Genomic DNA, 25,386 nt, shown 5'->3' with positions numbered 1-25,386 from the left:
TAATGAATTAATTTTTTCACTGACCTCAGCTTCTTCCTCAGCTAGCAGCAATTCTAGGAGACCAGAATTTGCTCAGACATATTTGTTATTAAAATGTGTTGCAAGAAACTCATGTTTGTTGGTGTGTGGATTGACCACAAGATTCAAAGCTTAAATTAAAATGATGATAAGTCACTTAATTATTAAAAGTCAGATTCAGTATCATGATCATTTCCCATTTCCTAGTAAGATGAGTGAAAAAACACTTCTTGAAGAAGGCAAGTATCACAGATGGTTTCTAAAAACAGTAGCACAGGTTTCACATACATTCGCCCAGAAAAACCTGATGTACGCAGAAAGCAGAGTAAAAGCGAGCAGCACAAACCTGGTCAAAGCAAAGTCATTTAAAAATGGAAATGTGGAAAGATGAACACACAATTTGCTCAGCTCCAAAAGCAGCACAACCTAGTTGATGGTCAGAATGCAACCAAGTGCAACATGCACCTGCCAAGCCTGTTCTTATTTCCCTCCCTTTTATGATGGGTAATTCTGTCCTCACCCTTTTAAGTGCATCTTTCAGTCTGGTTATGGAAAAGTGGGGCAAAAACTAAAAAGTACTTCTTGCTTAAGAACACAGGAGAAAGTACAGTAACTTTGGCTGCTCCATCCCTCACCTGAGGGCTCCACAAAGAGGAGAAGCCCCTATGTCCAGCTGAACCAAGTAGGCAAGGTCCAACAAAAAAGGTCGTACCTGATGATCCAGCAAAGCTACAGAAAGCTAGAGAGCCACTCATCTCAGGAACAGTCAAACAGTAGTTGGAATTCTACAAACACCAAATAAGCCCCGCGTCCCTGTGCAGAACAGGGAAGGCCTCCACTCAGCCCCTACAATATTTTCCAAAGACACCCAGAAAATATCACGGTTACCCTTTCAGGTTTTCAAATCCTCTCAGCCCTGGTGGTATTTTCATGGCTGGAGACCCCTGCCCTTCAGGCTGCTGGAGTTCAGCTGTGCTACCACCCGCCTTACAAGAGACAGGGCTGGGAGCCAAAATGAAACAATGAAAACCATTTACGGGGCAGGAAACGGCATCTGCTGGATGAAACGCTATCTTCAAACAAGACGTGTTTGGATAACTCCAGTTTCATAACTCGCCTCTTCCCATGTTAGTAAATCACAGTAATAAAAAGAAAACAAAATGGAGGAGAATAGACTCGACATGGGGGAGGGTGGGAGAATCGCCCAAGAGCGGCACCCACTCAGAGACTGCCCTGCTCTGCTCCCCGCTCCCATCATGCGCAGTCCTTGCTCCTGCCGCCTGCTCCCTGGACTTCAGCAGGTCTGTGCACAAAGTAAGGCCTCTTCAAGCATCAAAGGTGAAACACTCTGGTCTTCCTCATACTTATCAAGCAAGAAGGAATTTGCTGATTTCTCTCTGGCCTCACCTGTTAAATACTATTTGGCCATTTAAAACAAGACAGTTCCTTGGAAACTAGTACTGTCTTGGGGTGAAAACAAGTCAGTGCTTGGTGATGCTGATTATTGCTCAGGCACACAGGGTGAAACCTCCCCTCAAACTCTGGCTCAGGATGCTATTTCCCTTCATCACCTCAAAGAAAGGGTTAGGGACCTTGATAGTGGAATGACGGGCCACTTCCTACTGGCAAGAGTCACCTGTTAGGGCTGGACAGTGTACCCTACACAGGTCTCTTTTGCTCTTGCAGGAGATGCAGCTTGTAGATATTAGTCCTTCCTTCTCTCTGTTTCTGTAAGACAGCTCACTAGCCTAAAAACACACTTAGATGTTTATGTGATGGATTCTGCATGAACTTGGATGCAGGGAAGTAAATAGGCAGTCACAAGAAGAAGAACAGAGGAACAAATGTGACAACTGCTCACAAACGAGCCATAGAGAAAGCTGCTTTCTGCAACCTTATGTCAAGTGGGAGCTTGAACTGGATCTTTATCCCTGCCACAACATGACCTACAACGATTTATTTTAATCGATTATTTGAATTTGCTTATTCCAGATCAAATTGATCTGATCAGATCGTGGACAGGATGGACTTCACTTTTTGAAGACAGTGTCTTTCTCCAAAATATAAAAAGCCACTGGGCTCTTTCTTGGACCTACACAAATACATATGTACTGTGTGTCTCTAATACCCTGGTATTCCAACTAGCAAGTGAAGCCCAGATATTGTGGTGAGTGATCTACCACAACAAATCAATACATGCAAGTCACCCAGCACTGTGGTGACCCTCCAATAAGGCAATGCCCACAAGGCACTGGCCAAGCATGCTCCAGTATCAAATTCACACATGGATAGAGGAGCAAGGTGTGCCTATACAATGTTCTGATTTGTACAGCATCTAGCACACCATGTTCAGATTTATTACAAGGGTTCCCAGGCACCGTGATGAGACAATAGCAATAACAACAGCAATAATGAAGGAAAACTATTCTGTTTGAAATACTGGAGAGAGAGGAAAAAAAATGCTATGGATTCATAATGTGCTAGCTAGTGGATTTTTGTCCCCATTTTTAACTGCTCAAGGTTTAAATGCCACATTTGCTTTATAAGTGTTGGTCTGATCCATCTGTGCAAATGTGTATTTTGGAACCTCAGTGCTTCAATGTGCACTATTGTTCAAGCAAATCTGCAGTGGACTGCTGAACAGCTGGAATAAAAAGCCTCCCAAAGTATGCAGGAAGACATGCTGGAGACTCCTGCACCCTGCCATCTCCCTTCAAGGAGTTCCATGCTCAAACCCAGAGGGCAGATCTCACTTCACTGCTGCTGCTACTATTTGCAATTCAGGAAAAGGGGCCAAAGATTATAGACTGTTCCACTCCTGCCTCCTGACCCTTTTCCACCATCTCCCCTTACCCCTCCTGCACCCCTCTCTCCGATCCAAATATAATCTTCCTTACAGGAAATGCCTTTAAAGAAAGCGGCACCTCCCTGAATCCTGAAGAATGCCCAGAAAATAAACCGTCTCTGGACATGAAGGAAGCAGACTTTTTTTGAATCACACTGCAAAGCAGACTTAACTCATTCTGTCCCTGCTGCCAGCAAACTTGCAAACCTCAGATGCTTCAGAAACCTGCAAACATCAGTGGGGCAGGGATAACATAAGACAACTCCTTGTCTCTTTGTGGTGAAATTCCAGTTTCTTTTCTGGTGCCAGGCTTTGAGGGAGAGAGACACAGGTCAAAACTGAAACTCCATATAGGATCCCTGGTGGGCGTTAGGGAAGCTCAGACCCTCCTGCCAATATAATGGTTCAGGTCTAACTAAATTTTAGATGATCTGGCATCCAACCCCCCTAAGCACCTGCAGAGTGCATAAACACACAGAGACCTGTGCTGACCTGGACAGAACATATGGCACAGATGGGGACCTACGTAACACCTGCCTTTTCCTTTTCCTGCCCCAAAGCAAGTGTGTTTAAACAGCCTACTTTAAAGACAAGCATCTCCCACATTCAGAAGACAGGAGACATATGCAGGAAAACAGAACATTTTTCCAGATGCTGCTGCCCATTTACCCAGTCAAACTCCCTTGTGAATTAGTCCACAGCAAACCATGAGGATGTCCCAAAGAAGGATGCAGGATCCAGCACCTACATGTTCCATTTGCAAAGTGCTTTGCGAGTCACAGCTAACCCTGGCATCCCCTTTGTGACATAGGCTGATCTTGGGACTGTTTTATAAATAGAGATTCTATTTCAGGTCCATTCAGATGCTGCATGAATGGGCTGCAGTGAAAGATCCTAAAATAGAAACCAAAGACCAGAGAGGGAAAGTGATGTGCCCAAGACTGCATAGCAAATTGGTGGCAGTGCCAGTTTCAGAACCCATCAGTTCCAAGCACCTGCATTCTCCAGGCTGCTTCATTTATTGTAGATAGGCTGGAGAATGAGCACAGACGAATCCTGAAGAACACAGATCCTGCATTCATGCCAGTGCCCCTACCCTTTCAAAAACAGAAAAGAAAGAGAAAAGCTCCAGTGGAGAGCAAGCATGTAGTTCCACAGACACCACAACATAAATCTGCTTGGCTAAAAATAATGATACAGTTTACTAACTGAATTTCAGTAAAAGTCTCAGAAAGAAAAGAGGAGCAAGGTGTGTACAGTCCACAAGCACTGAGATGATCTATTACACAACTGCACTCCAATCAGATCAAAAGTGTGTAAAAATGCCTCCACTGGTGCCTCAAGGGACAGCATGCCCTGGAGAAAGATGAGGCTGCTTTACTTAGGATCTGAACATGCAGATCAAAGTCTTGCAGATTCTCGTGTTTCCTAACTCAACCCACACAACTACAAGGCAGACCAAATGCAACAGTCAGACAAGTGTGACCAACCCATGGTTTCTGAGAGATGCACACACCAGTAAGGAACGAAACACAATAAAAACAGTCAGAGGATATACTAACCTGACTCCAGCTCATAGCTCTGCATAAAAGGTTCACTCATATTAAAGGAGTGTTTACTAGAAGAGGAGGAGAAAGGTAATGGGAGGGATTTTGTTACCCAAAACCATAAGGAACAATTGGCCTGATTTTCTATATCAACTGCTACAGACAAGATAAGTCTCAGGACTTTTTTTTAAGCTCTATATTTTTAATGTGGAGGGAACTATTCTTTCCTCAGCCCCTTTCTCCTGCAGTCCTGGCATTGCTAAAGTTGAATTCGGTGAGAGAAGGAACGGGGCACAGGTAGAAGCAGGGGCTGGGGTGAGTGGGGCCCCGGCCAGGCTTGGTGGTGGGACAAGCGGAGATCCAGGGGGCATGTGCCCACCTGATCTGTGTGTGGGGCAGAGGCAGCTGCCACTGCATGCTATGCTTTGGGCACAATGCCCCGAGAGCTGAGCAATGCCACATGCATCCCTCCGCCAGGCAGGCAGGAAGTGCAATACTGCCCAGCGGCAGCAGGCCCATGGCATCAGCCGCTCCCAGGGCAGCAGCAGCAGGGCTCAAAGTGCAGCATGCAGTGGCAACCACCTTCACCCCACACACAGATCGGGGGAGCATGTGTCCCCCTGGGCCTCCTCTTGTCCCATCACCCAGCCCAGCTGGGGCCTCACTCACCCCAGACCCTGCTCCTGCCTGTGCCCCACTCTCTCCTTCACTGCTGGAGCCTCAATCTGCCTCCCCACCCCTGACCCAATGGTGGTGAGGGAGGGAGTGGGACTGGGGTTGGGGCACAGCCCACACAGCTGGGGCGGGGTACAGGACAGAGACACAAGCGGCCTGTCCAGGAGACACCCAGTGGGAGGAGGGGATAGCAGCTCCTGCTGCTGTACTCACCCTGGGAGGGCATAGGGGCGTGTGCCCCGGATCTGTGCCATTGGGCAGGCTGCCACTGTGGGTTGGGGGTTTGCGCGGGGCACTGCCTGGCAGGGGGTTGGGCCCCGCTGCGCTCAGGGCAGGCACCAGTGGCACTGGGGGTGGGGCGCTACAGCAAATTTTGGAATGGCTGCAGCCCCCCACATAGCCCCCCTCACAGCACCACCACTGCCCATCCCAAGCATAGCCTGGCTCAGCCCCATGCCAGGAAGAGCTCAGCACCACCCTGGCCCCACCCTGCAGCCCCATGCCAGGAAGAGCTCAGCACCACCCTGGCCCCAGCCTGCAGCCGGAGCCTGCCTTGCCCTGCACCCCGCTCCCATGCCCTCCCGAGGTGCATGTAGCAGCAGGAGCCGCATCCCCTAGACGAGCTGCTCGCAACTCCGTCCCGCATCTGGCCTGGCTGTGCAGCACCTGCCCCAGCCCCATTTCCTCCCTCACCACTGCATGTGCGCTCCTCTCCATCCCTATTTCAGCCACTCAGAGCCCACCACCAGGCTGCCTTGCAGCCTTACCTGCTGTCCTGCACTGGGGGGGCTAAGCCCTGTTAGCCTTGGCCTTCCACTGCCTGTGCCTTGCAGGGATTCCTGAAAAAGTATCTGTTTTCAGCTCCCTCCTCCTCTTTGCTCACTGAGGTTAAAGAGGCAGTAAAATAACCTCAGATGAATGCCTTGGACCAACACATCTAGCTCAAGGTACTGGAATTAGGCTATAAAAGATCTTATACTCTCCAAGACAGAGTTCATACACAAGTCAGATATGTAGGAATGATATTTATACCACACTTGCTCAGTGTTCTGTGACATGAGCTGGTGGTTCTCAGTCCAGCTGCTGGTGGACAATTGTCCACAAGAGAAGAAAACACCACAGGCACTATGCTTAGGGGTGGGAAAGCAGGCAGAAGTGGATCTGGAAGACAGAGATGGGGCAAGCTGCTCAAAGTAAGGGACAATGTGAAACTGATAGGAGGAGAAGGGAACAAAGGGAGCCTGGAAGAAACACTCGAAGCATCCAGGCTTTCAGGGAAGGGTTGTTATTTCCCCAGGAAAATTAAACTCAGATGCAGGATCACATTACCCAGCAGTTCTGCTCTTACCCAGTCACACAGATGAAGTAAGTGAGGCCCCAGGAGAGTCAAGTATGCTTTGAGTCACCAGAGTATGTCAGTGTCTCGGGCCTGGTCTTGTGACCCTCTTGGCTCCCACTGCCTTCCAGTGTTTTGCTTTCCCGGGCATCATTTCATCAGTCACCGATCCACACCACCACTGAGGCCACCAGGGCCCAGCACAAGGAAAACCTGAACCCTAATTGTGTTCTTCCAACTTGGCTTCTGAACACACCTTGAACCTCAGCCTCCCAGGCCACTCCACCCCTGTACACAGAAATGATATGCAGCTACAGCACTTGCCCACCTGGATGGCACTAATGTATTTTATACATAGTAGCCCCAGCAGGCACTTTATTTTCTTCTTCTCCTGAGACTGAAACCAGGCTAATCTCCCATCTTTGAGTTTTTCAGGTAAAGCCTCATTTTCTTCCCTTAATTTTTTCCCTTCAGTATCCTCACACTTATCCTAGTCTTGTTTGCCTGACCAACCCGGTGCCTAAGGAACAATTCCCAATGTGAGGTACGAAGATGTGTTAACAGGATTTGATTCCTAAAATGGTCTCTCGCTACAGGAACTTGCCTGAGTCATTAGCCAAGACCCCAATCCTTGTACAAAAGAAGCCTTCTTGCAGGTGAAACAGAATTCACTGCAGTCCCTCGGCTCTGTGTTGTCACAATCCTACTGAACAAACCTCCAGCTGTACATAACCGATTCCACTACCCTAAACATCACAATCTGATGTAGCTTGCATTTGCACCTTGAAATTTGTATTGGTTTGCATAAAAATAAATAATGACACTCACAACTGAAGGATTATTTCTGTTGGTGGAACCGGGGTGGAAGGAGGATATTTCTTTGTTGTTTCTCAGAAGAAATGAGCAGAAGAAAGTGGGGAAGGAACATGCTCATTTTCCATTACAGAAGTAAAAAGGCCATCAAAAAGCAGAAGTGAGACCATTTTGCCATCAAACTCATCAAATTAAAAAAAATTTGCTAACTTCTTGGGGTGAAAAACTGCATGAAAAACAACTAAGTTTTATGAGTTTACAGATTTGTAGAATCTTTTCCCCTTGCAGCAGAAGAGTGTATTTGCATTCATACATACGTGTGTAGGCGGCATCCATATGCATGTGTGTATGCACAAACTTCCTATTGATGCTTCTAAAGTAACTCACGAACACAGAGAGCTGAATATACCATTGCTGTTTAAAGCTTTCATCCTACATATGTCCTAAAGCATACAACATATCAGGCAACTACCTCACAGGGCTGCAGCAAAATGATGGTTAAACCGGAATGAGAAAGCTGTTTCCTAACCCTGCACATATTGCAGTCAGATGCTTTTCACTTGCTGAGATAAAGGGCAGGAAATCCCCTGCCACAGCCTTCACTCAACCAGCAGGCTGGGTGCCAGCAGTTCACTAGTGTACCATCCTGAAAAGCTGCTGAGTCTCTGGTCTCAATTAAGTAGAGTGAAGCTTATCCCTTATATAATGTCTCTGAACAAGTGGTACATTCAGGTCCAGATAATCAAAATCCTTCAGAACATCCCAGCACAACAGTTTGAGGTACTCACTGGGTAGGGATCAGGGCCCAGATCCTCAAAGATAACCTAGGCATCCCAGAGTGATTTCAATGGACTTAAGCATCTACTAAAGAGTTAACTGTAGCCATGTTGGTCTAAGGCAGACAAGGTTCTTTGGGGAAATGTGATATCTTTTATTAACCAAACTAAATAGAACCTTGTTGTCCTACTAAGAAGCCAGGCATCTTTGAGGATCTGAGCTTAAAAGCACCCCACAAAACTATGCCAAGGCATCTCAGTCCTAACGAGCAGCTCTTCCAACTGTTCCAGACATGTCCCCACATCCCCTGGCATACCACATCTCAATTCTTCCTTGCAGCATTTCCCTGTTGAATTAAACCTGGATGCACCTCTATGGCTCTGCTAAAGGCTCCCTCCAGCACTTCTCTGGTTTTTAACTCCAAGCTGGTCTGCCCCTGCTACTGACCTGCAATAGTCCCTGTTACTCAACTCCCAGGCCCTATCTACAGCTCAGCCATTCTGACTAAGTCCTGCCATGAAAAAGTATGTTCTTCTTCAGTCCAGAATTTATCCTGAATTGGCGCTGGAATGGGCTGATTGCATGATGTGGACAGAGTCCTCAGATGGACAAGCGAGACAGACACAGGGGCTGCAAGAGACCGGGCTTGATTTCATGAAAAGTTAGGAACCTTAAGCTTGCAATAAGTCAACAAGCATTGGGGTGTGATACCACCAGGCGCTTTTAAGCAGTATCTACCAGATTGAGAAAGCTCATCTAAACTGTTTTGATTAACAAGGTCCTTTCCAGCTTGGGTTATTTGTTTCCCTCCATTTATTCAGTCTGTTGCTGGCTCTGGCTCACTTTTTCCGATAAGGAATCTTTCAAATGACTGGTTAAACGGCACTGCTGCTGTACACTCCATAAACGTCCATGGCACACGCTGCAAGAGTAATGTGTCACTTATTAATTGGAAGTTTGGACAGGCTGGGTAGCTCCCTGCAACTGGAAAGAGGGTCAGAATAAGAGACGAACAGGCATATATGCCTGAGAGAGATGCAGACATAAAGAACAACCGGCACAATATTTAGAAGTCTGGGCCAGAGCCTGATCCGGGTTGCTGTAGTGTTAATCCAGATTCACTCACTGACTTAAAGGGAATAAAACTCTGGCTTTACAGCAGAACAGCTCAGATTAGAAAACCTGGGTACAGCAGGCAGAGTAACTAAGAAAACACATGAGTAAATCCAAAGACAAAGCAATAGAGTTACAGTAATAGCCACTTTCCTAGAAGAGAGCAGGAATGTGAAGTGATTCTGGAGAATGTCTGAGAATGAGCAGAAGGATCGGAGAATACTGGTTTTCTCTCCGAAGGGCCCAAACCCTTCAGGATCAGTGCTTCCATAAAACTAACTAGTGGAAGAGACATTATTAAAGCTGCAAATCCAGAACACAAAACTATTCTTACCGGATGCAAAACAGACTTGGGGAAATGGAGACCTGCACAGGAAAGCAGGCAGCATGCTGGCAAAGCCTGAATTTTAAAACTCTGTTTGCAAGTATGGATCCAACTGTGTGACCGATTTGTTGAGTGTCATGTTCTAATACTTCTGACAAAGTTACATGCTCCATATTGCAGTAAAGGTATGCACAAATGTCAAAGACAGGGGTAAAAATTGGGCCCTTAACTCTGTATTTAACGCTGCATACACAGGAGAGAGAGAGGTTCATGCTAAAAGTTTACTGAAAGAAAAAGAAACTGCCTCTTTAAATATCTACACCCAGCCCTGGCAGCCCAGAAAAGTTAATACAATTATCTGGAGGTGACTTTCAGGGAGGCTCAGCACAAGGAGGGTTATTGTGGCTCAATCATTAACTGGGTCGGGGGACCCCTGGCTTTATCGGAATGTGGCCTCCCTCTGCCGCCAACGTTCGTCACCAGAGAACACGGCACAGCTCAGCACAAAGGTTAATTAATGCCTTCTCAGTTCTAGCATTAGCCCCTAGCCATTAGACCTCCAAGAAGGCTCCTTCCACCCTGCAGCTTGTCTCTTTACCCAATGCTAAATCCACCCAAACCTGCCTCTCATGGTTTCTAAAACGAAAGAAAGGGGAATCTGTAGTTATATCACAGGCTGGCAATCAGAAGTCCTGGGTTCTAGACCTTTGTCTCAGACTGTGTCCTCTGAGTATGGAGATTACCTTCCCACTGGACAATCATCTGTCAATCTGAAAGCAAAAAAGGAACCCTCTGCTATCAGGTAAGCCCCAAAAGACAAAAAGCTAAAAATCCTTAAAGCAAAGCACATGGTCCCAAGCATGGAGGACACCTTTAAACTCCTAACATCATTGGAGCATCAGCCAGGCCCAATAACTAACCTTCATGTAACTGGCATTTACTGCTTTACCAGTCCCATTGTATACATGCAGAAGATTAAATTACCCCAACATACAGCCATCAAAACACTTTAAAAACAAGACAAACGGTATACACAGATATTTAACTCTATGAGCATGCTTGATAAGGCACTTGGGATAAAAGCATATGTGGAGAGAAAGAAGGGATGTACCCCTGGCCCCTATTCACCCCACAAGAAAGCTTAGCTTGGCTGTAGCATCTGGCTTTCATCAAAGTTTTTACTTTGTGCCAAGTTTTCCAACTGTACAGATTAAGGCATAAAAGGGTCAAATGACCCATCCACTAAGGTTATCCAGCAAAGCCTGCATGTTTCAATCCAGATTAGTCCCTTGGCCTGTCCCTTCATCACTGAGGTACTTCTCAGTCCAAAAGAATTCCATCTTTAACATCCCAGCATCATTTTCCTTCCTAAAAATCCGTAGTCAAAACTTCAGCAATATCTTAAAAATAATGCAGAAAGCAAAGGAAAGTACTGAAAGGTGCTGTATGTTCAGCCATTCCGTTCATTTATAAAACTAAATCACACATACATTGTGTCCTACACATTCATTTGTGTTTGATTATTCACATTAATTTGGTTTGATTATTCAGAAGAAGTTAGGAAGAATATTTAAAAATCATGAATGCATTCAAGAGCAAGAAGCCAGTTGTTTGCAACTTTTCCAGGCACCGCCGGGAAAATGCCAGGTCTTAACTTTCACTTGTTTTTTGACTACAGAAAAATAATAGTGCAATTCAGTTACAAAGAACTCAAGGACCACAACAGGTCAAAGTGTTTTTGACACTATGGATTCTCATTTGAAATCTTTGGGTTTATCTTGTGAACCATGGGTAGGTGTTGCACACCTAACAGTGCTAATATTGTACAACACCCCTGAAAGAATCCCACGGCACTTCTGAGTGCCGTGCCATGCTTGTTGAGAATCATTGCAACAGGTATTTTATTTTCTTTTAAAAGTGTTTATCAAAGGAAGTTAAGGCACACAAAACAAAGGCAACTTTTATCTAGGTTTTATAAACACTTTGCATTTGGACCCTATGTTTACCTTACTAAACGGAGCAAAATAAAAATACCCATGTATTGGAACAAAGATTTGATCCAACTCCTCCTGATGAAAAAGGAAAAATTTCTACAGATTTCAGAGGGACTAGAAAAAGTCCAAGTTCTCCACATATTCCCCCTCTCCTCCACCCTAACAGTAAATTGTCACAACAGACATGTGGACATAGGTATGAAGACATGTATATGTCCTTGAGCCATTTCAACATATCTTAATTATATCTGTGTTACAGTGTTACAAAACTTCCATCCAAAAATAAAAATGTCCTATAAACTGTTGCTCATGGGCTGAAGGTTATGGCTGTGCTAGGTCAAAATCTGCAAATAAAAATAAAAATAGCCACCTTAGCAAAATAAATTACAGAAAACAAACACAGAAAGTTATTAGCGTGGGATGGAATGGTGACATTCCAAGAAATGTATGCATAAATCAGTCAAAAAAAGCTGTCATTGATAACGGCAGCCACCCACCGCTCTAGAGTGTGTCAGCAGCTAAGTGTTATTTCAATACGTATTAGAATAGTGACAGAAAGTTCTGTGTCTACCAAGCTGCGTGTGGTTGCAGACCACAGAGGTCTCTCCAACAAGAGATGATCAATTGCATTTAAATGTACGTAGGTTTGCAACTCAGAATACAGAGTTCAGCTTTCTCCCCTTTAGTTCAGCTTAAGGGCTTAATTCAATACAGTTAACAGTCATTTCCTTTAACTTCACTATGCTTTAGATCAGACCCCAAGCCTGTGTTTTTTTTACTCTCAGGTCTAATCCTAACCACAATATCTGTTCCAATTTCAATCAAAGGAGGGTAAGCAGTACTCTTGAGAAAATCTAGGTTTTTAAAGGCCAGCAACCAACACATTCACTTCACTTAGAAATTCATTATTTTAGAGATTAGATTGTTGTGACTGAACAGGTCAGTTGCATAGGAAGCCAAAAAAACTTGCACTGAACCTGCAAACTCCAATTTAAACACACTGTATAGGAACAAAAATGAAACATGGACTTCCGCCCAACATACTTTGCCATGACAGCCTGGGAAATACAAGGATACAGTAATAGTTCAAGTACGTTAGGAAACATCTCAGAGATTCTTCTTCCTTTCTCTGTTTACAGCAACAACAGACCCATACTAATATTGTCAATCAAGCTATTTAGAGAGGAATGCCCCCTTAAATTTCAGTTGTAGAACAATAGGCGTCCAATCTGACAGCCCTTCTCTTTGGCTCCAGGCAAATTTATTTGGCAGTGCTTGCTGAAGAGCGTTCAGGGTAACAGAAGACTGTACACTGCCTTGCAAAATAATTCACATCTCATACACCCACATACACACAAAGGCATAAAAAGATCAGTGCCCAAAAGTAGCTAAAATCAATCCGTTTGATTTACCTTGAGGCTGTATCGTGTCTCCTTCAGTGCAATTGCATTCCCTGGGGAAAGAACTGCCTAATATCAGCAAAGGGGAAAACAGATGAAGCAGCAGCTAGATGGTGAGAAATCCTTTCACTGTTCAGTCACTTTCTCCATTGTAGCAGGACAGCAACAACTTAAAGCTGAATAAGTTACACATTCAAACACATGCACACATACGGGCATGGGGTCTGTTGCTAGCTAAGGTGCTACTGCTCCTTAGCTGTTGTCAAAATGAATAAGTTCCAGGCACAGGTGGCCCGATCTGCAGATCCTGGAGCAGAAGTCGTGTCCGCCCTCCACTGCCCTGGCCAATCGCGAAACAGCAAAAACAGCTGGGCCTTCTGGAAAGTCTTCCAAAGGGGCTTTTCTTTCTTTGCAGTTAAGCCAATCACAAGCAGCCCCTGTCTTCCTCTGCATTTGTTTTCAAATCCCACACATTATGGCACAGAATGAACATCAAAAAGGCATCTAAAAGGCCCCTAGCACCAGGGGAGTCTCTGGCATTCTCCCCCTCTAAAGATTAATTACAGCAGATGAAGAAGGAAACATATTGCCAGGTATTCACAGTCCACTGAAGGGAAACACCAGATCACACACAGACTGAAAGCCCTGGCTGTCAGCAGGCACGGAGCAGGCAAGCCAGCCCTGTGGGAGCTTCCCGTGCAGCTCTGGTTGTTTCCCTTCAGTTCTGTCCTGTAACGCCCCAACTATTTCAGAGCTGGGCTCACGTGCTGCCGTGCCACTGCACCTCCGTTCTGACCTGCAGCACACCGAGCTGGCCAAGTTCCAGGCTGTGTCTTTGGCAGAGAGTGCCAATCACACAACCAGACCTCATCTCATGGACACACGCCCACAATGGACTTGATTACAATTGCCACCATCTTTTTCATGTGAAATCTAAGACAAATTTTAATGCAGGTCTCCACAGGGAGCAAGTAACCGTACTGTGATACCTCAAGGCAAAGGTCCCGAGTACAAGAGGACCTGAGAGCGCTGGCCCTCCTTGGGAAGAGGGCTATCACCTGAAAGGTGTAAAACTTTCCAGTTGTCCATCATCTTAGCCCCGACCCCAACAAGTAAAAGTCAGTGCCTATGCCTAGAAGGAATTTCAGATAGGCCCAAAAGAATGTAGCAGGGCCAAACCTGGACAGTTCAGATCCAAATCCCAACTTTGTAGCCTGCCACACTTCTAACCTTCATTTTAAATTAGTCGCATTCATTGGAAAGGGGAATAAAAGCAGAGAGAGTTTCCACTACTCTTTTGCCATGCATGAGAGAAACAAACTCAGCAAAAGCACACCAGGAACACCGGGACTGTCCAGAGAGCAGACAGTGCTGCTGGGTCAAATACAGCAATAAGCAGCACCACAATCCCTGCAAGTCAGCAAGGCCACAAGTAGCTTTACAAACTAGAATGGGATCAACTCAGGCCAGGTGTGAAACCACTGGTACACGTCATCATCCCAGAGACTGACAGGTTCCTCTGCTGCTGCTTTCCCTTGTGCAGGGCCTGGCTCTGTGTTCAAAAGCAGTAGCCCTCCTTCCTCCCCTGCCCATGTGAAGACTGGCAGCCACAACTGCACAGCCCTTGCTCTTAGTACCAAGCTTTGTCTCTGGCATCCTGTGCTACAGGGCTCAAATGGACACTCAGAAACATGAGAGAAGTGTAGAGAACTCCATGGCTTCGGGAAAAGAAGCAGAGATAGGACAGCTGCAGCTTTCCAAATACTCCTGCCTGACTGATACACAAATGTGACTCCCTCCTTTTTTCCCCTCCCAAAACTGCAACCCTGGACATTTTTGTGCTCTAACTCTCCTTTCCCATCAGCTGTAATAGGTAGCTATGTCACAGACTCTAGTGAGAGCCCATGAAGCTGCAATGATATCACCTGAGATTTTTATGGTCTGGAGGGCCCTGGCTGCAGCTGAACCTCTTTGTTTAGTATTTTGTTTTGACACTACTTACCCTGCTACAAGGGCAAAGCTCCCTTCTGCCTCTCAGAGCACAAAGTCTTGATTTGCCCACCATCTAGTAACCTTCTTCCCACTCTGTCATGGCCACTTCACCACCCTGTGGTCCTTCCTGCTAGAGGAGAAACAGGACTTAGCTGTCAGAGTATGAGGGAGCTCTTTTTACACACACACACACACACACACACACACACACACACACACACACACACACACACACACACACACACACACACACACTTCTCTCCGGCTCCCTGGACTCCAAGCCTGGGCTGCCTAGAATCACCATATAAAGTCTCCTTAAACCCCGGCTCTCATCTTGCAACCCAACTCCAACTCATGCTCAATACAAAGGTTAAAGAATCATGTGCAAGAGCCATCTGCAGGAATCCTAGTTTTCTCTGATTTAAAAAATCCCTGATTTTTGGTCCAAAAAAAAAAAAAAAAAAGTAACCCCATGATTAAAATGAAACCTACACACACACACACACACACACACACACACACAGAGTGGTGTTTCATTTAAATCACAGAAAAATGCTGATTTGGGGTTATGTTTTTTTATCCAAAAAGTGGGGAATTTTCTTGAAATCAAAGGAAACCAGGATCCCTGCAGGGGCTTATTTACAACAGCTGGGAAAAAAGAGCGAAAGGAACACAGAGGGCCACTACAGGACAACACAGAGAGACGTAGGGCAGGACTATGGAGAGCTCTGAAGATGAAGATGAAGAGCACAGGTTTAGTGCTGGGACAGGCAGACAGCAAAGAGATTTGAAGAGAGGGGAGCTGTAGCCAGAATAACAGGGAAGGGACTCATTTCAGTGGTTGGGAAACCACTATCCCTGCAATTACTGATAACGTCCTGGTGGTTACTTTAGTGCCCCAACGTTCTCAGATCAGTCTTAGCTGTTCAGCTTCAGCCATCTAGTTTAGTCTGACTACTTCTTGACATGCAGCCCTCGCTTCCCTCCCTTGACCGCAGCCTCCTCACCTGATCCCTCACCTTCCTGCCAGCCACTCTAGCTTCTTTATTTGGCCCCATCCTTCCTCTCTTTTTCAGGTTGGAGGAAGTGGCTAGACACCCACTGTCTCTGAAAACGCACTCTCAGTCTGCCTCACCTCAATCCCACTAAGCCAAACCAATCAATAGGAAGCCTGTATTTGTACACGTCTGGTCTCACAGTGGTAAGGGGGATACTTGGCTGTTGCTGACATTAAAATCTTAATACAATTTAGCACAGTGAAGATTGTTACCATCCTAAGACCATGGGGGTGGGGGTGGAAAGGAGGGGCTGAGTTCCTGTTAACAGCCCCTGTGGACTCCTGAAGGATAACTACCCAGTACCTCTCACCACAAAGGTGTGGTATATCTCCAAGAAAAGGAAAAGGGTATTTATTTATCTATTCCGGGACGTTTATCTATTCCAAGACATCATTAGAGCATAAGTAAAAAATAAGGGTAACCTAAAGGTCTGGAGAAGCCTCCAAGCACTAAGTGTCATGCAAAGGAATCAACAGAAAGGGAAGGAGGAATGGCCAAAACATGGACCTAGAAGCCAAGAACCCATGTCCCAAACCCAGTTTAGTCTCACTCCACTCAGTATGTAGAGGAGACGTGTACCATCTTAGCCTGCCTCATTTTCTCCATCTATAAAATGCTGCTTCCCCATCCCAAAAGGTGCCAGGAGCAGGGTAGGGCCTGCTGTGCAAAGACCAGAACCATTTCATACCTTAGGGAGGGTTCAACCCAGGCTGGGATTGGATTGAGCCGGCCTCCTCCTTCACAGTCCTCCTCAAAACCCAGTGAAGCTGGTGCTGAAACCCAAACCAGCAGAGCAACAGGAACTATTAAAAACAAACAGCACAACAGCATGCCCCCAGCATACCACCATCTGCTCTGGATCTGATGGCTGCACTGGGCAGGGCTGCATCTGTACAGTATTCCACAGGCCCTGCGCATACTACAATAATAGCTACAGTTGTATGGCTTAATGGCCAACATGCATCACTGAGGTTATTATTAACTTGAGCACAGTAACCTTGAAGTGACAAATATAAAAAAAAACCAACAACCCACATCTGCAAACACACAGCCACCCAGCTGGCTGCCTTCCCCTTCTTTCATCCGGTGAGTCCCTTTGCTGGGCAGGTGAAACGAATACAACAAAAAAAGAATAAGCACAATGCAAGGGAACTATGGGCTGTGATCTCCCTGTGTGCTTTGCAGATGTACCTCCTGCTCCTCATCACCATTGTTCAGCTCAGCTCAGTTCAGCTCAGGCCTTACAGACATGTTCCTCTGTCACAAACATCAAAGCCACAGGTGAAGTTCTTGCAACGTAAAATCACAGAAAAGTAGGAGTGTAGCAGTATCATCACAAGTGGTCACTCATTCGAAACCCAAGTTGCAGGCATGCTAGCGGGCATCACAACACTTTGGTTCATTCCAAGGCCTTCATAACACACCTCCCCAAAAGTCCTCTTCTGCTCACCAAACAAAACTCTTGTGTCTCCGAACACAACACCTTCTGACTAACAAATCCCAAGCAAGATCTAACAAGGCTGGAAGCTACTTGATGCTGGTGCAAGGTCTGCAAACAGGGTCTGCTCAAATGGCTGAGACCTGTTGTAACATTTCTGGTATCACGGATAGTCACCATGATCCCACACAGTTGGATGCTGCAGAAACAGGTGCCTGGCTGGAGGCAACACCAGAGGGAATCTAGCCCCCAGTTCAGAAGACGGTGGAGAGACCAAGACCTCCTGCTGTAGAAGACTGTGACTTCCAGGTTTGGTGCCTTGAGGAAAGTCTTGAAACCAATCAAGGACCAGTAGACCCTACCTCACTAGTCCAGAATCTGTGACAGGGGTCAGAGGCCACACAGGAAAGAGTTAAAATAGCTGCTAAAATATTCAAGACTCTCAGTTTATGAACACTAATGGGTTCATTTTCACCACAACCATAATTTTACAGATAGAAAAATGAGGCAGAGTGACTTTCCCCAGGTACCAGAACTAATCAGTGGCAAAGTCGGGACAAGAGAACAGAACTCCTGACTGCTGGTCCCCTAGCTCCACAATGGAATATGAGCAGCCTGGACAGGTTGTTCAAGCTCCCACAGGAAGAGATGGAAGAAGCACTCCAAGTCTGGCTGGGCTGCCCCCATTATAGAGGAAAATCCCTCTTTTTAGGAGACCCAGTCAGCCGGGAGCCATCCGCATTGAGACAGCAGCAAGTGCAGGAACATGTGGCACCAACTGCAAACACTGTGAGATCCCCACAGGACAAATGGGGACCCTTCCCACCCCAAACCTCCTGAAATCAATGCACAATCCTGGACCATTAAACTTCCACCTGTCCTCCAGGGAGGGACTTTAATTACAGGAACTCTGCCTCATCCCAAGGCAGTCACTCTGCTGGGCTGGAAAATCTCCTGCCAGTTCCCAGACTGTATTCCAGACAGTAGCACCCCCTGTTCCCTCCCATCATGCTCTATGTACTTCTCTCCAGAAGCATAACACTCCTAAAGGACATTCCACCTCAGCAAACTCCTACCTTTTGGAGCTCAGTTACCAAGACCTGGTGAGCTCTGGCCAACAGGAGCACTGAAATAGGCACCTGCTCAGGAGCTTGCGGGTCAGAGGGGGCACATGATTTCGGCTGCCAGACACTGCTGTGGAGACAGCTATGCCCTACCTCTACTCTGGGGGCGGAGGGGAGAGCTGGGGCTCTTGAAGCCAAAAACCAAAGAAGTCTGACAGCTCCAGCATCCAGCGGAAAAAGTACACAGCGTGGAGGATTTCAAGCATTTTCCACTCATGTTCTCATTCAAAAAGCGACCAAAGGGGGTGGAGGGGCAGGAAATATCTCTGAGACGCTGAACTATAAAAAGGAGGCAAAGAAGGGGAAGGCTAACCCAGGCAATCCAACACACACCCAGTCCTGTTTGCACTGGAGAAGGCTGGCCACTGGGGTGCTACTGAAGCAAGCTGAAGGGAGGAGGAAAAATGTGCGCACCACCAGCTCACTCCCCACCCCAACCCCAGCCAGCCCAATGAATGGGCAGCATTGAGAAATCTCACACATAGGAGGATATTAATAGTTCATAACATATTGCTGGGGAACAGCAGCAAGCCCAAGGGCTCTGCTTCAGCCAGTGCTGCTGCTCAGACAAGGAGGCCAGTGTGCGTGTGCATGCACTCGGTGATGGGGGGGTCCTCACTGGGGGTTAGCAATGCACATGGCTGGAATTCCTTCAGCTCCCCAGAAGAATGAAGGGCTGGGAGAGGCACAGAGATGGGGGACAGACAGGGAAGAAGGGAAGGGTTGAGGCAGGAACAGAGATGGGAAAACACGATGAAAGAAACAGAAAGCTGAACCCAGTGCTCCTTATCTGAACTTAAGAAGTGAGCCCCAAAGAAAAGCCTGGTGCTCTGCACTGTGGCTAAACCGTATCCCCATGAATATTTTGGGGGGGATTATTTTTCATCTGAGGAGACATGCATGTGACAAAAGAGGAGAAACCAAACCACGGTCTTCCGCCTGGCATATCGTCTGGGAGCTGGCAGAAGACTTCCTTCCTGGCAGGCTGAATTCCTGTCAATGGGAAAGTACAAGCGCCAGGGTAAGTACAATGAGCATCACCACAGACTGAAAGGTGCAAGTAGTGAATAGCTGCCCTCCAGCTTACAAATAATGACTGATAAACCGTGTTCGAATGGGACCGCAGCTGCATCCTGCACATTTAACCCCAGTGGACTCTCTCCCTTCCACCTACTACCAGATGAGATGTGGAGCATGAACGGGCGCCCTCTTTTGTCCAGGATACACAACGATCCACACTAAATACAACTACCAAGAACACAGTCAATATAAACAACGTCCCCCTCACCCAAAACCCCCCCCCAAAAAACAAAACCACACTTGAGACCCCCTGGGAAACAGGTCCTCCATATCTTCACCCCTTCTGACCACCCTGAAACACAAAAACAAATCCAATGTCTCTTCAACAAACAAATCATCCACCTGCCCTGGGACTCGCATTATACGGTTGTCCCCCTCCTACAATGAGACACAAAAAATGCTCAGTCAGGGGAGAAAGAGCAAACCAGAAGCAGGTGTTCTGGGCTAAATATATCCATGCGCATGTGTTTGTTTGGCCTTTGCTTACTAGGTAACTAATGCAACAGTTATGATTCATAATTTACAACAACTCACTACCAACACAGAATAAAACAGAGTACAAGAAAATCCTTGAGTTACCACAATCGCTAGCTATATCTGAGATCAAATTCTTGTTAACTGAACAAAAAAAAAAAAAGTGCCCTGTTTGTTTCTTTCCCGGTCATCTAACTACAGAACTGTTGTCATGCACTTGGTAATCTGCTGCTATAAACAAAGGTCATGAGAATATCTGGCTAGCTTTCACCCACGAAAATCAGCAAGGTCAACTTTGGTGGTGGGAGTTCAACAGACTTCTGCAAGTCTCCAGTAAAATCAAAGACCACCAGACACAGATGTAAGCAACCCTGGACATGGGACACTGCAGCGGTGCAGGGAATTCTGCTACTGCAGAGTTATTGTTCAAGTATCTTGAGGGGCACACAGATAAACTTGGGGAATGAGATATTCCGGTTAGAATGTAGTAGTCCTAAGTAAAGACATTAACATGCCCGGTTTGGTATCACAACCATAAACATCCACCCCAGCTCTTAGAGCTACTGTCCACTACAGAAAGGAAGTTTGGATCCAAGGGCTTGGCAATGGGAAACTGAGTCAAACTGACAGTGAACACTGGTTCTGTTCCCATCTAGCACACCCATAAATACAAAAAAAAGTCCTTCCTCCCTCAGGTATGCCCACTGCTCCTCCCTTTCTGCATATTTATAGGGCTGGTGTGCAGCACAAACAAATACAGGCAGCAGCTTCGGCCTGTGTAAGTGCTTGATCCAGTCTGTTTCCATAATAGCAACACTGTGTGTTCTTAGCTCTTCATTTTTTTCTTCTATGAACTCAGAGAAGCATCATGCTATGGAATTAAGAGAAAGGAAATGTAGGCGTTTCCTAACATTGATATTCCTTGGTCTGTGGAGTAGTTTCTCAAGGGAAGCAAGGAAGCTACAAGATGTGAGTCATTTAAAACCCAGAGAGGAAATATGGCTCGTGCTCAGGGTAGTGACTGGGAAGTCAAGAAAGTTCTCCCTGCTCCTGACTTGCTGTGTGAAGTTAGTATCAACATCCCTTTTTTACCAAGGGTAAACTGAGGCACAGAGATAATGAGAATATATATTCAAGATCACACAGCAAGTTGGTATCACAGCCAGGTTTCCTGATTGAGTTCCTTAAGCATCCTATACACTTGCCCTCCCTACTTACTGCTTACACCCACCAGATATTAAGAACCATTTTTCTTTAGGAGCACATGTGGATCATCTGCTTTTGTAATACCTTACCTTTCCATAAAGACAGGTTGAATGCTCGGTTCAGCTGGTAAGAGCACAATGCTAATAACATCAAGGTTGCAGCTTTGATCCCTGGTTGGACTAGATGATCTTTTGAGGTCCCTTCCAGCCTTACTAACCTATGAATTATTCCCCTTCTTCAGAAGGAAAAGAATTAGACTTTGTGACTACAAGTGCCTTCCATGCACATATACTGGTACTGGGATGCTCATGAGCTATCTGGACAGTGAAGAGACAAAGACGGAGGCTATGCTTCGCACCATCTGGGAAAGAAAAGAATATTCACTGCTGGTCACAGCTAGGTAAAATCTATCAGGAGCCAGGGATTAACTTGGTCCTTTTCATCTAGTGCAGACAAACTAATCTAGACCTATCAGACCACATTGGCCAAGTCATCCTCCCAAAGTATTTTGATGGTACAAAATGAGTTGAGTATTTAATTCAACCCCTGCCACAATGGTTTAATATACTGGAAATCCCAGCACTTGTATTTTAATCTAAACCATTTGCCTCCATCAGAATTTAGTCAACAATTAATTCCTCAGTTTCCACAGGGAGGAAGGGAAGAGAGATATACACAACAGGATCATTCATACAAATGGAACAAGGGTCCTGTGTCTTTCCTAGCACTCTGCGTGATTAAAGCAGCAGCCACAGATCTCCGCAAAACAGCAGGAATTTAGCTGAGGAATCTGGATTACAAAGCCACTGCTGAGCCAAAGTAAAAAGTCTCCGGCCACTGCAAGAGGGCAAGTTATTAAGCAGAGAGATGCAGCACCATGGACTCATCTGCTGCTTGAACCCGAGTCCTTGGTCCTGTTCCCATGAAATGCCAGGGGAGGCCTGCTGCTGGATTTGATGGGACCAGCCTCTGGAGCTGCATGCAAACAGCAACTCCAAGGGAGTATAGGTACAGAACCAAGACCTGACAGGACTCTCAGACCTCTCTAGGCCCTGGAGTATCGACAGGGCGGCACCTGGCAAGTAAAAATAGCAGGGTGGAGGAAACTGTTATTGTTTTTAGCAATCAGATGACCACAACAGAAAGCTAAAGAAGGGTAGAGGAGGGGAAATGTTGTAAGAGAGGGAAGTTGAGACTGGTTTATTGGCCCCAGGGTCGTGGAGAGTGGTATGCAAGCCTAAAATAGTAGTGGTGTCTGGTCAGAAAGCAGAGCTTGGATTTACCACAATACATGAAAAGAAGCAGACAAGATGTTGGCTAACCCCACAGACTGGGTCTGTTGGTCCTGGGAGCAGCAAAAGCTTCTCAGCAGCATATCCTCCACAATGATGTATATGCGAGGTCATTTCAAAGCACTCCGTGTCACTCTCCAAGTTCCTGCCTCATCTTTGAGGGTAGGGGGAAATGGAGATACTTAGGTTAAAAAATACCCATGCTGAGCTGAGGGCCTAGCATTATAGTATCACTGAGATTGAAATGAGAAGTCTGGAAGCCGGAGGAAACATTAAAGGAACCAGTGCTGTAGCAACAACATTTGGCACCCAGGCCCACAGCAGAAGGCCGCCCTCACCCTGTGCACAGATCGGGGGGGCACATGCCTGCCCATGCTTGCCGAGGAGTTCACGCAGTGGCGGGAGTCGTCCTTCCCCCATCCCCGCACCCCCCCAAATAAGCCACTCACAGCTCCATCCCACCCTGGCTGGGCAGTACCTGTTGGCACCCCTTGGCTTCAGCACCTGAGGCGGTCACCCCATTCACCCCCCCTTGCTACGGTACTGAAAGGAACCTAGCACAATGAACATCACACTATAGCCTCTGCCATTTCTGTGTCCCTCCTTTATATCTTTTCCACACCTTTGGGCCTTAGCAGAGAGATGCCCAAGCCTGTGATACACAATCAGCAGGGGTTAGCAGCCTTAGTCTGAAGCCAGACAGGAGACAGGGCAGGGGGCTAACCAATGATGAAGTTATTGCCTACAAAAGCTCATGTCTCTGCACCAGTTAGTCTCTATGGTGCCACCCTGCCCTACCTTCCACAAGGGGTTAATGGAAACATTTCTTCAGGGTTGCTGGTTGCACAAGACTCAACATGGATCCGCTTACTGAGTTTTTCCTTTATCTTTTTAGAAAACTGCACTCAGCATTTTTTCTTTCTATAGACCCACCGTTTTGATTTAAATTATTTTCAAAACCCATTTTGCAAAACTGGAGTTTTATGAAAAAGAGGCTTTCAATCAATTAAGAATTTCTAATGCAATTTGAAAAATGACTTTCGTCAACTTTTTTTTGTTCAAATATCACAGAAAATTTGCCAAAGTGAAACAATTTTCAAAAAGAAGTTTGTTTGATTTTCTGTTTTCTAAGACATTTTCAAAGCGGATAAAACTTTCCACATAAAAAAGTCGGAACTGCTCTACGGAGCATGACGCTTGCTGGTCACACTCCCCAGGTCAGAAGCCAAAGAGAATTTCTTATTAAATCCCTGGTAGCTAGGCATCTTAACCCCACAGGCACAGAAACTCGGGAGCAGCTGTAGTTGTTTATAAATACACTGAGCCTGTTCCTGGAGAGAACAAGGAAGCAAAATATTTAGCAAAAAGCAGCAGGTTTACACCAAAGAAAGAATCTGTTCCACTGGATGATTTACAAAGCGTGAGCTGTCAGAAGCCGGAGGCTGGCGGCTGCTTTACCTGCGGCAGGTCTGCCCTGTGCCCGCGCTGACACCAGTCCTGGGCAGAGAGCGAGGATGAGGGAGGCAGGGACTGCACAGGACGGTGCAGAGAGGACAGGGCTGCCCCTGCCCCGTCAGCCCCGCTCTCCAGAGGCGCCGCACGACTGCAAGCCCGCCGCCCTCGGCCCCAGCCCCGCGGCCCCTCTCCCCGCCGCGGGGGCCGCCCCCAGCCCGGATAGGAGCGGAGCGGTGCTGGGGGCCGGAGCCAGCAGCAGCCCCGCGCCCGCCAGCGGAGCTTACCTAGCCGCTCCGGGGCTCGGCTGCTCGCCCGCCGGCTCCAGGACTGCCAGGCGCGGGGTGCCGGCACCCGCCGCACGCGGAGCCGCAGGCGTCGGCTGCCCCGGGGCTCGGCTGCCCGCTGCCTCGGGCTCCCCATCGCCGGCGGCGCCGCGGGCTGGCGGGCGGAGACCCGGCAGGCGCCTTCCCCGCCTCTTCCCCATCGCAAGTTCTGAGCCACTGTGATGTCATAGAGGCACAGAATGCAGGGCGCGTGACGTCACCTAGCCCGGGCGGGGCTGCGTCTGCTGGCCTGGGAGCAGCAGCACCCCCCACCCCCGTTTTGAGCCAGCTCTCCAGGGCATTTCAGCCTGGCCTGGCAAGCGCTGGCACTGGTGCCCACCCACCCTGCAGGGATGCATCACAGCAGGGCATCCAAGATATAGCCCCTGTCCCAAGTCCAGGCTCAGACACTTGGTGCCCACTCCAGCCAGCCCTGCCACCTGAGGCCCATGTGAAACCAGTGCAGGGCATGCAACGCAGCATGGGGCCCAGACCGGCTGGGGCAGGCACAGCCTGCAATGGCCCTGTATGGGCACCAAGGGGGCACAGTCCTGGGGCAGCTGCAGCGAGTGCCATGGGCACTGCATTCAGCTTAAGCTGGCCAAGCACCATTCATCCTGGCCCTGCACCACTCATACAGCCCCCAGGGCAGGCAAGTCTGACATCCATGCACCACTGTACGGCAAAGTCCCCACAGATCTCATTTACCTACACGGGTATCTCCTGCTTCCTCTGAGGTTTCCTCATTGCCATTCCAGCAAAAGTGCTCAGAGAGAAGAAACCACGTGTTTTGCATTTGTTTAAATCAGTTCTTAACGAAGAACAAGAGCAGGGCTGAATCCAGGAGGGATGCACAGGGGCACTTGCACCACCCCCTGCCCTTTGATTCCTACTTTACCCAAATAGTAAAGCCAATGGCCTGGCAGTGGCAGTAGCATTTCTAGTCAGGTAGTGCTGAGGGACTCAATTGACTTCATGGCTCATTATCAGCTACTTGATCCCTCCTAAACTCTTTATTCCACAGGCGTTATGGCCCTCTTCTTTTTTTTTTTAATGGTCTTGATGTTTCACCAATCAGGCTAACAGTTCTGCTCCCCTGGT

General features: G+C 47.1%; 1 protein-coding gene across 11 annotated transcripts in view; it reads right to left on the bottom strand.

Annotated features, from left to right (window-relative positions):
• The window catches only part of STARD8 (StAR related lipid transfer domain containing 8), a 122,712-nt gene that overhangs the window by 47,799 nt on the left and 49,527 nt on the right, over nucleotides 1-25,386 (bottom strand). For 2 of the 11 annotated variants that reach the window (XM_090061163.1, XM_090061165.1), the window contains exon 1: nucleotides 12,856-13,123. The exons of 4 other annotated variants lie outside the window; for them this stretch is intronic. Coding sequence is in view for 1 of the 7 variants with exons in the window: in XM_090061158.1 (XP_089917284.1) it covers nucleotides 24,247-24,382 (136 nt within the window). In the remaining 6 variants the exon portion in view is untranslated. Of the gene's footprint in view, nucleotides 1-12,855; nucleotides 13,124-14,845; nucleotides 14,958-19,381; nucleotides 19,449-24,246; nucleotides 24,429-25,386 lie in introns of those variants that run through there. 5 more of the 11 variants (XM_090061167.1, XM_090061158.1, XM_090061169.1 and 2 more) reach the window with 5 other exon arrangements.

The sequence above is a fragment of the Crocodylus siamensis genome, chromosome 8 (genome assembly GCF_052110815.1).
Source record: "Crocodylus siamensis isolate JL-2025a chromosome 8, ASM5211081v1, whole genome shotgun sequence".
Classification (NCBI taxonomy): Eukaryota; Metazoa; Chordata; order Crocodylia; family Crocodylidae; genus Crocodylus; species Crocodylus siamensis.
This window is presented reverse-complemented; position numbering and strand designations above follow the sequence as displayed.